Genomic DNA, 11,208 nt, shown 5'->3' with positions numbered 1-11,208 from the left:
CCCGCCTGCACCCCTAGGGAGGCCCGCACCCCTCTAGCCCGCTGGACCGTGCGCCGCCCCCTCCCCGCGGGTTCAGGCGTGCGCCTCGCTTCCCCTCCCCCCTTCCCGCCTCCCGGGTCGGTGTCCCCGCCTTCCCCGCGGGCGACGGGCGGCGGCGGCGGCGGGTGGAGCGGGCCGAGCCGAGGCAGCGCGGACCTTGTGCGCGGGGATGTAGCGAAGTCGCGCGGGCCGGAGCTGCACGCGGAGCCCGAGACGCAACTGGATCCCGGGCCCCAGCCCGAGTCGAAACCCCAGCCAGAGTCCGCGGCGAGCGAGCCCGGAGCTGACGAGCCGCAGACGCAGCACAGCCCGGATCGGGTAAGTGCCGGGAACTTAAGGGGGGCTCAGGGGGTTCGGCGGGATAGGGGAGCAGGGAGGTGGTGGTTGAGTTCCGTCTGCGCCCGGCGTGTGTGGGGTCCAGCTCTCGGCGCGCACGGGGTGCATGAGGACCAGGCGCCATCGAGGGGTAACTCGTGGAGCCCGTCCCTGCGCCCCTAGCACGACCACGAACGCCATCGCCGGCGGGGATCACCTAAGCCCGCGGGCCCAACCCGTGCTGCCGCCCCGGGCACCCCAAAAGGACAGCAGCCTCGAGAGGGGCGCGGCCCCGGCCCTGCGAACGACACGGCCCAGGACGCCCCTCACAGCCACAGTGAAATCTCGGGGGTTTGGGTTGGTGAGAGATAGAGATCCTCTCCACCGCTCCGCATTGCGCCCTGACCCCGGGGCCCCTGCAGGAGCGAACGCTCTGGCCCCTCGGCGCGGCCCCAGGACTATGGCTTTAGCTTCGCGTCAAGAGGGTTTTTTTCTTAAACGAAACCTCTTCATTCGTTCGTTTGCCGGCGCAGCGATGTCGCAGAAAAACTGCAGGCATCTACCCTAGCCCCCTCTGAGCCACGCACCCCAACTCTGTCCCGTCCTGGAGCTTGGAAAGGGCCCCCAGGCCCACTGCTGAGTGCCTTCCCCAGCATGTCGGGCTTCCCCCCTGACATCTAGGAAAACCCTAAAATTACTATTGGCAAATCCAGCATAGACATCCCCACCGCTTCTCTTCCCGGGAGCGCTCTTGGGGCCAGAGAGGACCCCAGCGCAGCGGGCTTCTCCAGAGCCGGGTCACGGCACTCTTTGCAAACTGACTGGTCTCCCAAGTCGGAACCAATTCAGCAACGAGGACCTTAGCACCCTAGAGAACCAGTGGTAGAAATTGGCACCCTGGGGTGGAAAACCTGGTTCCAGGGTTTTCGGACTTTGGTGATGTAAAAAATATTAGTGGCCACCTTTCTGAGAAACTGTGGTTCGGATATTCTGTTGGCATCCCAAGAGCCTCTGACAGGCCAGGAGGAGGTGAGCAAGGCTGCTGTCCATTTGGCAGAGGAGACAGGTTTAGGGTGATAGCAAAAGCCACGGGGTGGGAGGCTGCACCCAAGGTGTTGCGGGGGGGGGGGGGGGGGGGCAGGCTGGCCCTCTGTACCAGCCTTCCTTACCCCACGCTAGAGCGAATCTCTGCTGGGGGGCGGGGGTTGCTGGACATAGCAGGCTGCCTGGACACTGAGCTGGTGTGCCTATTCGCTGAACTTCCAGTCAGCTCTTTCCAGAGTGAGTGACCTTCTCTCTGCCAAGTTACTGCTGGATACAGCACAGAGACCCCCTTCCCAAATCCCAGACCACTCCTCAGCTGCAGAATGGATCAGCCCCTGACACTGAGCTCTCCTTAACAATCCCACTGGCCCGGGAGGAAGGTGATGGGGTCCTCTCGGGATAGGGCCGAGTTCCCCTCGAGCTCCGCTCATCCGCTCAGCCCTGCTGCCTGAGCACATCCTCTCTCTCTCTCTCTCTCTCTCTCTCTCTCTCTCTCTCTCTCTCTCTCTCTCTCTTTCTCCCAGAACATGCAGGGGTGAGGAGGGGGAAGCCCCTGCCTGGCGCCCTGGGAAACTGAAAGAATCCAGTGAGATCTTTCCGGGGCCCTGCCCGAAAACCTCTTTCCCCCCTCGCCCAGTAATTGCCTGTATTCAGAGAAGTGAGATCTTTTATTGGAGAGAGGGTGTTAGATCAGGCAGGCGGAGGTAGGTGGTCCGGACTCTGCTCTGAAGCAGGGTTTTCTAGTTTGAACTTCTCCACGGCCTAAGAGGCTTATGGCTGGAATGTCCCGGGAAGCCGTGGATGGCCCCCAGGGCAAGCCTCGGCACATTCCTTTCCTTTTCCTAAAATCCTTCGATTCTGGAGCAAATGTGAGGGCCAGGTACTCCCAGGAGTGAGTGGAGGGATGCCCTGTGAGGGCTCTCCAACCACCCTTCCCACGTTAAATCACTAAACCATTCCTGGGCACTGAATATGTTTTGAGTGAGATCAGCTTCAGGAAGGGTCCCTATGGTGACTAATGCAACCCCCCACCTCCACCCCAAGCAGCCCCTGTCTCCTCTGTTCAGCCAGCCAGGACTGTTAAGTCCCAAATTTCCTGATAGTCGCAGCATCAGGGCTGGCTGTGTGGCTGAGGACAGAGAGTGAGGCACCGCGGAGCCGTCTCCGCAGCCCCCTCTCCCCCTCTCCTCCTCCTGTACAGGGAGGATGCCCGGTCTCCAGTCTGACACCCGGGTCTGTGACCATGGGCAGGGGCGTGGAAATGGAGCCCTGCCCAAGGTCACACAGCAAACATGGCAGAGCCACTGAAGCCCCCTTGCTTTCACTTCTGCATGCATGTCCGGGTGTGACCTGTGCAAATGGGCAGGAAGCCCCGACCCTGCCCAGGACAGTGGCCAGCAGAGGGTGCGGCTGGGAGTGGAAGGCCAGCAGCGGCCAACACCCGGGGCACAGGCCAGGGCCTCCTCACACCAACCACTTCCCCCTCCCCCAATTTTCAGGGATGCCCACAGCTTGCAGAACAGAGAGTGGCTGCCGGTCTTGGCCCCTCTCTTGGGGTTCAGGGTTCCTGGCTACAGGGAACTTCACCCGCAAAGATCAGAGACTCTTTCCATCTACACAGCAGGTGTTCCCAGGCTGCATTCAATGTGAGGTGTGCCAGCCCCTCCATTGGAACTTCTGAGGCTGGGTCAGAGCTCATGGGGAGGGCCCCCACCCCTGCTCCTCAGGCACACTGGTAAGTGGGGAGCTGGGAATCCTGGGTGCCTGGATGTCAACCAGTGATTCCGAGCCCTTAAGCAGTGCCCAGCAGTGCCCAGCAGTGCTGCATGCAGCCCACCCTGACTTCATCACACCCCTTCATCTCTCACCAGTTGGCTTCCCTGCCAGCCCAAGCCTTCTGTGCAGCGGCACCCTGGCTGTGTCCCACTCATGGGACTGGGCATCCCTCGGTGGGTGGGTATGGCTGTCTCCTGGTGCAGTCCCCATGTGGGTCAGTGTGTGCCTGCCCTTGTGCTCCCAGAGAGGCCTGGAAGCAGGCTGCCCTGGAAGGGAAAGGCTAAGGGAAGCTGGGATGCATGCAGGGCACCCCCTGGCAGGCATCAACATTTGGATCCTCCTGGAGAGAGGGTAGCTGCTGCTGTAGCAGCCTCCTCCCAAAAATGTCGTCAAGGATAGTGTTGATGGCAGGATGATGGCAGAGGCCGGTACCTGACCTCCCCCACCCCTACCCCTGCATCCTGGGGGGCTCAACTTACAGAGAACTTCTTTTGGGGAGGAAAGGGCAGGAATAACTGCTAGCCCAAACTCCTGGAGCTTATCCTGCTTGCAGTCATGGCACCCAGTGATAGAGGGTCAGGGCTAAGGACTGTGCCTTCTGCTCATGGGTCTAAGCTGAGGACCTTGGGTTGCGGCCCAGGGAGTGGGCAGAGGTTTGCCCCTGCCGCCACAATCCTCCACGAGGGGTGGAGTTTGGGGGCACATGGGGAGCTCAGCAGAAGGGTGAGAAAGTCCCGGGGAGTGCCTGGGTACAGATAGTCTGTGCGCCTGGATCCAAGTAGAGTCCCTAGGAGATGAGGATTTTACAGGGGAGGGTCCTGGGCCTGGAGGGCAGTGCTTGCTTCTTTCCTAGCCACTGTCCTGCCCAGAGCTGCTCCAGCCTAGAGGATCTGGTCAGCCTAGAAATCAGGAGCAGCCAGAGGAGCAGGCCAGGGGTATACCCAACACCCCAACTGTTGCCTGTTTGCTCAAACTCTCAAGTCTCAGAGCCAGTTAACAAGTGTTGAGCAAAATTCTTCAACAAACTTCACTGAAGTGGGAGGACTCAAGGCAGGACCCAGAGGTGGGGAGGAGGAGGTGGTGTCGTGCCCTCCCCCCCCCTCCCACATACACACACCTCCCATGGCCTGGGTAACAGGCCAGGCCTTCAGCTCTAGGAAGTCAACCCTACCCTGAGAGGGGTAGAGAGACCCCAACCCACCTCCATGGTCCAGAACGATTCTGGCCTGACCACTGCTGTGGCAGAACCCCAGGAGAGTGCCCTTCTGAAGGCTTAAGGCCTGGCTGCTCTTGGGGGGTCTCCTGCTGCACTCGACCACGACCACGGCCTGGAGCCCACAGAGACGGTTCCTCTGATTAGAAGCCATCGGTTCTATCCCAATCCAAATTGACCAATCCAAACCCAATCCAAACCCAATCCCAACTGACTGCTTGCAGAGGGTAAAGCCTAAGAAGCAGCTTTGCGAGGACAGGGTCCACGCTAATGAGGAGGGGGCATTAGAACGCAGGCTGCTGTCACTCAGTCGGGACGAAGGTCCCCGGAGGAGAGGCCGGGAAGGAGGGGCCGCTGGCCCCTGGAAGAGGACGCCGCTTGGAGCTGCCGGGACGGGCCCCAGGCTCTGCTCCCGCCCTGGCGCGGGCTCAGGGGCGCCCCGCGCTCTGCGCGCTCCTGCTCGGGGGCGTCCCCACACCCCGAGCCGCGCTTTCTCGCCAGGGCTGGGGAGGACTTCGAGGGCGGCCCGGGCAGGAGTTGGTGCTGAGCGAAACTAGTCATCTGTGGCTTGAGGTGGGCACGAGGAGCCGCGCGGGACTTGCAGGCCAGATGCGTTTCTTTTGTGCGGCCGAGGGAGAGCTCGGTGTGTCACCGGGGAAGGCAGGGGAGGCGCGGCGAGGCCGAGGGGGGTGGGGAGCGGGGGGCGGGGAGGCGGCGGGAAGGTGGCAGTGGAGGGGGCGGGCGCGGGCGCGGCGCGAAGGGAGGGCGGCGGCGGGGCGGGCGCGGCGGCGCGGGCGGCTCGGGGCTGGATTCCGCCCGCGCGCTCCCGCCTGCCCGGCCCCCTCCCACCCGGGCCCACCCCACCCACCACCCCTGGCGCAGGGACTGCTGGAACCTGGCGGTGCGCGCTATCGCTTTAAGACAGACTCTGCGGGCGCCGTCCGGAGCCTTAGAAACCCGCCCGGGATCGGGAGCCGCAACCGGGCCGGGCGGGCGGCGGAGGCCCGAGCGGCGGGAACGCAGCGCGGAGCGCGAAGCCGGGCGCCGGGTCGCGGGGAACCGCCGCCGCTGCCCGGCCGGCCCGCAGCCCTGGGCGGCCCATGGGGCGGGCGCGGCGTCGCTGCGGGCGCAGGCAGCCCGAGGGGGCAGCCGCTTAGGTGCTGCGCTCTCGTCCTCGCAGGTCGCAGCCAGGGCGGCCGGGCCCGGCGTGCCCAGCCGCGGCCCCCGGAGCGCCCGCCGCGGTCCCCGCCTCCATGGACGCCTTCAAAGGAGGCATGAGCCTGGAGCGGCTCCCGGAGGGGCTCCGGCCGCCGCCGCCGCCGCACGACATGGGGCCCACCTTCCACCTGGCCCGCACCGCCGATCCCCGCGAGCCGCTGGAGAACTCCGCCAGCGAGTCTTCCGACACGGAGCTACCAGGTAAGCGCGGCGCCCCGCGCGGGAGGAGGGCCTCTGCGCCGCACGAGCTCAGAACCTTTCCCGTCCCCGGCTCTCGATTTGATCGCGGTCGCGGAAACTTACGCGCTTTGCAACGCGGAAACATAAGTTTGGAGGGTACTTGCGCGGGACCCCCACGCGCCGGGATTCCAGCAGATGCGCGCACGGCCGGGTTGACAGCACTTCCAGATCCCCCGCAAATAGAACGGGATGGGTTGGGGACGTCGGCTTGAGCGCCTAAGTGCCGCAGGTAGCGAGGGGGACAGAGGGAATGGGGCCGGCGGGCAAAAGTGCCCAGAGAATGGCGGGACGGTGGGGTGGGAGGTGTGCGGAGGGCGCAAGGTACTCGCGGCTGTTGGCGATAGCTGAGAGCGAGTGGGGCGAAAAGAAAGACTGAACGGGGAAAGTTAGAAAAGCAAAAGGCGGGGTGGGGTGGGGGTGTAGAGGAGCCTGAAGCAGAAGGAAGGCTTCGAGGGGGTCGCCGAGGTGAGCTCCGGGATAAGACATACCCGAACCCACGGCCGCGCGTCCGGCTCCACGTGCGCGCAGAACCCGGGTCCAGCCGGCCGTGCAGCCGGTCAACTCGGCTGCTTTTTTTTTTTTTTGACCCCTGCCACGACAAGCTTGGACCTGGACAGGGGGTAGATAGACAGCGCGGGCAGTGGTGCGGCTCATCGCCGGCCTCTCGGGCCCGCAACCCTAACTCCTGGGCGCGGAGTTCCTGGCTGCGGGGCCGTGGGCGCCGCTCACGTCTTAATCCCCCTCTGAGTGCTTCTCCACGCGTTTTTAATCTCTATTTGTTTCTGTTTTGCATCCTTAAGTGACTTTCCCTGAGAGCCTCTGTTTGCTTAGTTCAAAAACAATCTGCGCTGGACTGCACTTTTGTTTTCCGAAGTTTTAAAAGTGGTTGTTTTCCCTTCTTTAAAACCTGGCGAAATACATCGTTATAAATTTGCCTTTGAAAAGAAAACCGATGAGGGCAAGTTTTAGATTTTGTTTCTGTATGTTTTGACGTAGAAATAATTTCTACCCTCGGAATATTTCTCTGAAATTTAATTTACCTAAGGCAACATTTTCTTAGGGAGACTTTCAAAACCTGATCCAAAAATCCAAAATGGCGTGGTTTGCCGGGATTTTCTCAAAATTCATTTACAGCGGGTCACTTTTGGAATTTAAATGATCTGACTGTAGTGTTGTTTTCCCCTGGCACTTAAAAAATATCTCTACAAGGGCGTCATTGAGGTGTTTTAAAAGTCTATCTACAGGCATGTGCTTTTTTTTTAATGGAGAAAAATCAGTGCCTGTGTCTGCGCATATGGGCACTCTTCACGGAGTATTCTGACTTCTCCATTTGCATTTGCTGTCACTACACGCATATTTTAGAGTTTGTGGCCTTTTCTGTGTTTTTAGGCATAGATCTGTGAGCTTTTCTGGGTGTTAGTGTTTTAAATTTTTGTTTCTATGTTTTTATGACTGCATATGTTTTGTGCAGTGTGCTCTGCGGCTTAGGGCCTTCCGTAGCTAAATTCGCTGTCTAAGCTTCTGCTGGGGGAGGCGATTTTCCTGGGTTGAAAACTGAGGCATGGAATTAAGGTCAGGATCCAGATTCAGTGGTGCCTGGCTGATGGGACTCCGGCACAGTGGTAGGGTGATGGAGACGGAAGGGGTGCAGGCCATATCCTGGCTCTCACTCCACCAACCCGCTGCCTGTTTCACACTAGAAAAAGCTAAAACTAGAAACGCCTAGTTCAGAAAAACAAAAATTTCTCCACTGATTTCCCCTGCCCTGAAAACCCACAGAAATATCACACGTTAACAGCAGTAAGGGCCCTCACCAGAGGGGAGAAGGCCCCTGCTTGGGCGCCTGGGTCCGCGGCGGTGCCTTTATCTCCCATCCCCCTAAACCAGAAATTCCCGCAGAGTCCCTATCCTGAGTTTTTTCCAATGCGGGCAATTCCCGAAAGCCTGGCAGGAGGAAGGGGCAGCCTGAGAAGGCAGCCGGTGGGCTCTTCGGTGGAGCCGGGATGGGGGTGCCTTTAAAGGGATAGAGCCCCGAGGTGACCGGAGCCCCCCAATCTGCCTGCTTCAGAGAAAGAGCGCGGCGGGGAGCCCAAAGGGCCGGAGGACAGCAGCGGTGCTGGTGGCGCGGGCTGCGGTGGTGCCGAAGACCCCGCCAAGAAAAAGAAGCAGAGGCGGCAACGTACGCACTTCACGAGCCAGCAGTTGCAAGAACTGGAGGCCACGTTCCAAAGGAACCGCTACCCGGACATGAGCATGCGGGAGGAGATCGCTGTGTGGACCAACCTCACGGAGCCGCGCGTGAGGGTGAGCACGGGCGCGCGTGCTCCTAAGGGGGCTCCGGCTCAGCTGGCGGTCGCTGGCAGCCTGGCCTAGAGCCTTCCAAAGCTTAGACTCACCCTCAGTCGAGCCATTCATACCTGCTCCTGCCCAGTGCCCGGGGAGTGTCCACCCTAGGCCCTCTGTTAAACTCAGAACTCAGACCTTGCTAAGCCCAAACCCACTAACTGCCCGTGGCTCCTCCATCCCACTGAATTGCGTCCTTCCTCAGCTTCAGGCTCTTTGTCGCCCCATAAGGTCCCACTCAGACGTTCCCACTCTGGAATGTGCAGAGGATTCTACACACTTCGGGAACTACCGGCACCTTCCCAGGAAAACGAAAGGGAAAGGCAGGTCCTGCCTGGCAGTCCCTGAAAGCCCTGAAAAGTGTCTAGGTTTGAATATCTCAAACCTTCTGGCCCAGTTCTTCCACCCGTTCCTGGATTTCCTAGAATCTCGGAATATTTTCCACCCGACTCTTTCCCTGAACCTGGCCTTTCCTACGTAGGGCTCTGCACAGGTCAGGAGAGGGTGGCAGCTCAAAGGGACAGTCACCCGGGAGTCAATCCCTTCGAGGATGTTACCCATTTAAGATCAAACTGCATCCTTCCTCTCCCCACCTTTTGCTTCCCTTTAAAAGCAACACTATTCTGTCAGAGTGCCAAGAGAGAATCTTGCTTCTCTGGGTGAGCAAGTATTTTCATGGGTTATTGAAAGCACCTTCCAGAAGCAGACCAAAACCTCCCCGGGTCCTCAGACTCCCTAACTCCAGCTCACACCCACCTTGTCCAGAGCCTCGGCCAGGCCAATGGTACAGGTAGTGAAGAGGCACCCAGCCATCCAGTACAGTAATCCTGCCCAGTTTCATAGCCGCATAGGTACATGGGAGGGAGAAAATTGAAGTACAGGGACCCAAAAGCTCGCCTGGGAAACTGGGGGCAAGGGACCATGCAGTAGGAGGGAAAGTGAGGAGCTTCAAGACCAGAAGTTGGGCGCATATCAAATATTAAACTGATAAGAACAGATACACTTTATCTTAGCCAAAAGACCAAGAAGTGGAAGAACCAGGGGTTGGGCAACACGGTTACTAGATTTTATAGGAGAAAGTGGGGGGTGGGGGGTAGGGAACATTAGGGAGAAACAAGTAAGAAGTAAAAGGAAATCAAATATTTGCAGAGAAACCTAGTTGGCATATATTTGGCGGCAGGAAAGAAACTAAATATTTAAGGGGGAAAGCAAAGCAATCAAGTATTTGAGAAAATAACGAATCAACTATTTCAGAGAAACAGTGAAGGTCAGATATTTGGGAATGGGAAAAATCTTTAGGGGAGAAATTTAAAACAGGGATAACGAAAAAATGGGCTGTTTTGAGGGAAAAGAAAGAGGTCCAGATAGAGGGGAGACCCAAACAAAAATAAACATTTCGGGCAGAAATTAAAAAATAAAATATTGTCAACAAAGTTAGAAATAAGACTATTTGAAAAGGGGGGAGCGGTGCGAGAGGCATGTGTTTCCAGGAAGAAAAATATCATTTGTGTTCAAGGGAGAAGAAAAAGGCTGAAATATTTAGTAGATAGAGGCGGACCGATTTGGGGGAAAAAGCAGGGGATGGATTGGCTGAGAGAGAAAGAAAACGAATATTTTGTTAGAAATAAACGAGGGCCCGTGTTAGGAGAAGAAAACGAATTTAAGTTGGAGAAGAGGGTAGAGATCAGAAAGAGGAACTATCTAGTGTTTTCTGGGGACAGGAAGGGAACCATTACGGCGAGAAGGCTAGGGCGGAAACGTGGACGAAAGAAACGGTACCGGGGAAGACGACTGCGGGCGGCGCGGGTGTCGGGGGGAGCTGGGGGTCTTTGTGCCCGCGGCGGCCCTGACCCGTCTCCGGTCCCCTCCCCCAGGTCTGGTTCAAGAACCGGCGAGCCAAGTGGCGGAAGCGCGAGCGCAACCAGCAGCTGGACCTGTGCAAGGGCGGCTACGTGCCTCAGTTCAGCGGCCTGGTGCAGCCCTACGAGGACGTGTACGCCGCCGGCTACTCCTACAACAACTGGGCCGCCAAGAGCCTGGCGCCCGCGCCGCTCTCCACCAAGAGCTTCACCTTCTTCAACTCCATGAGCCCGCTGTCGTCGCAGTCCATGTTCTCGGCGCCCAGCTCCATCTCCTCTATGACCATGCCGTCGAGCATGGGCCCGGGCGCCGTGCCCGGCATGCCCAACTCGGGCCTCAACAACATCAACAACCTCACCGGCTCCTCGCTTAACTCGGCCATGTCGCCGGGCGCCTGCCCGTACGGCACCCCCGCCTCGCCCTACAGCGTCTACCGGGACACGTGCAACTCGAGCCTCGCCAGCCTGCGGCTCAAATCCAAGCAGCACTCGTCGTTCGGCTACGGCGGCCTGCAGGGTCCGGCCTCGGGCCTCAACGCGTGCCAGTACAACAGCTGACCGCCCGCCGGGCCACGCGGGGCCGCGGCGCGGGGCGGGGCGGGCCGGGACGCACGGGCGCGCGCGGGGAGCTCCCGACTCCGCGCGCCGGGCCTCGCGCCGCACCGCCCCCTCCTCCGCACTCCCCTCCGGGTTGGTTTCGTGTTTGCTTTCCTGGACCCCACTCTGTCCTCCCAAACGAGACGAAACAAAAGCTGTCGGATAAAAAGTGCCGCGGAAAAAAAAAACCAAAAAAAAAAAAAACAAAGAAACAAACAAAAAAAAACGGATGAGTTGCAATTTCCCTCGGGAGTGCGCGGAGTGGGAGCGTTGGTCCCCGCGGCCGCGGCCGCGGCGGCAGCGCCGAGGCCCGCCAGCCCGGAGAGTTCGCCCCGGAGCCAGCGCGCCCCCGAGCCGGAGCGGGACTGAGAGGCCGCGGGGGCCGACGGGCTGACTGCGCCGAGTCCGAGGAGCCCGGTCCCGGCGCACCCCGGACGCACCGAGACGCCCGCTCTGAGCTGGGCCCGGCCGGGCGTCTCTTGTCTCCTATCGGATCCGAGTTGGAGCGGGTGTCGCGCCGGACCTCCCGTGCGGCCGGCCCGGGATCGGGGCCTCTCTGTGCAG

General features: G+C 59.9%; 1 protein-coding gene and 1 pseudogene across 2 annotated transcripts; one reads left to right on the top strand and one right to left on the bottom strand.

Annotated features, from left to right (window-relative positions):
• Positions 1 to 247: 247 nt before the first annotated feature.
• PITX1 (paired like homeodomain 1) lies at positions 248 to 10,638 on the top strand. Of its 2 annotated transcripts, none has more exons than XM_056124724.1 (4): positions 248 to 357; positions 5,568 to 5,806; positions 7,914 to 8,149; positions 10,063 to 10,638. In XM_056124724.1, exons 2-4 carry the CDS (start codon positions 5,641 to 5,643, stop codon positions 10,603 to 10,605), a joined length of 945 nt encoding a protein of 314 aa, XP_055980699.1. In that variant the 5' UTR covers positions 248 to 357; positions 5,568 to 5,640; the 3' UTR covers positions 10,606 to 10,638. The 2 variants fall into 2 exon arrangements, with proteins under 2 accessions (XP_055980699.1, XP_055980698.1); XM_056124723.1 differs by lacking the exon at positions 248 to 357 and adding an exon at positions 4,961 to 5,030.
• Positions 9,122 to 9,221, bottom strand: LOC130033216 (uncharacterized; annotated as a pseudogene).
• Positions 10,639 to 11,208: the final 570 nt, after the last annotated feature.

This window comes from Sorex fumeus, unplaced genomic scaffold (genome assembly GCF_029834395.1).
Source record: "Sorex fumeus unplaced genomic scaffold, SorFum_2.1 ptg000051l, whole genome shotgun sequence".
Classification (NCBI taxonomy): Eukaryota; Metazoa; Chordata; class Mammalia; order Eulipotyphla; family Soricidae; genus Sorex; species Sorex fumeus.
Note: the sequence above shows the minus strand (reverse complement) of the source record. Positions and strands in the feature narration are given on the sequence as shown.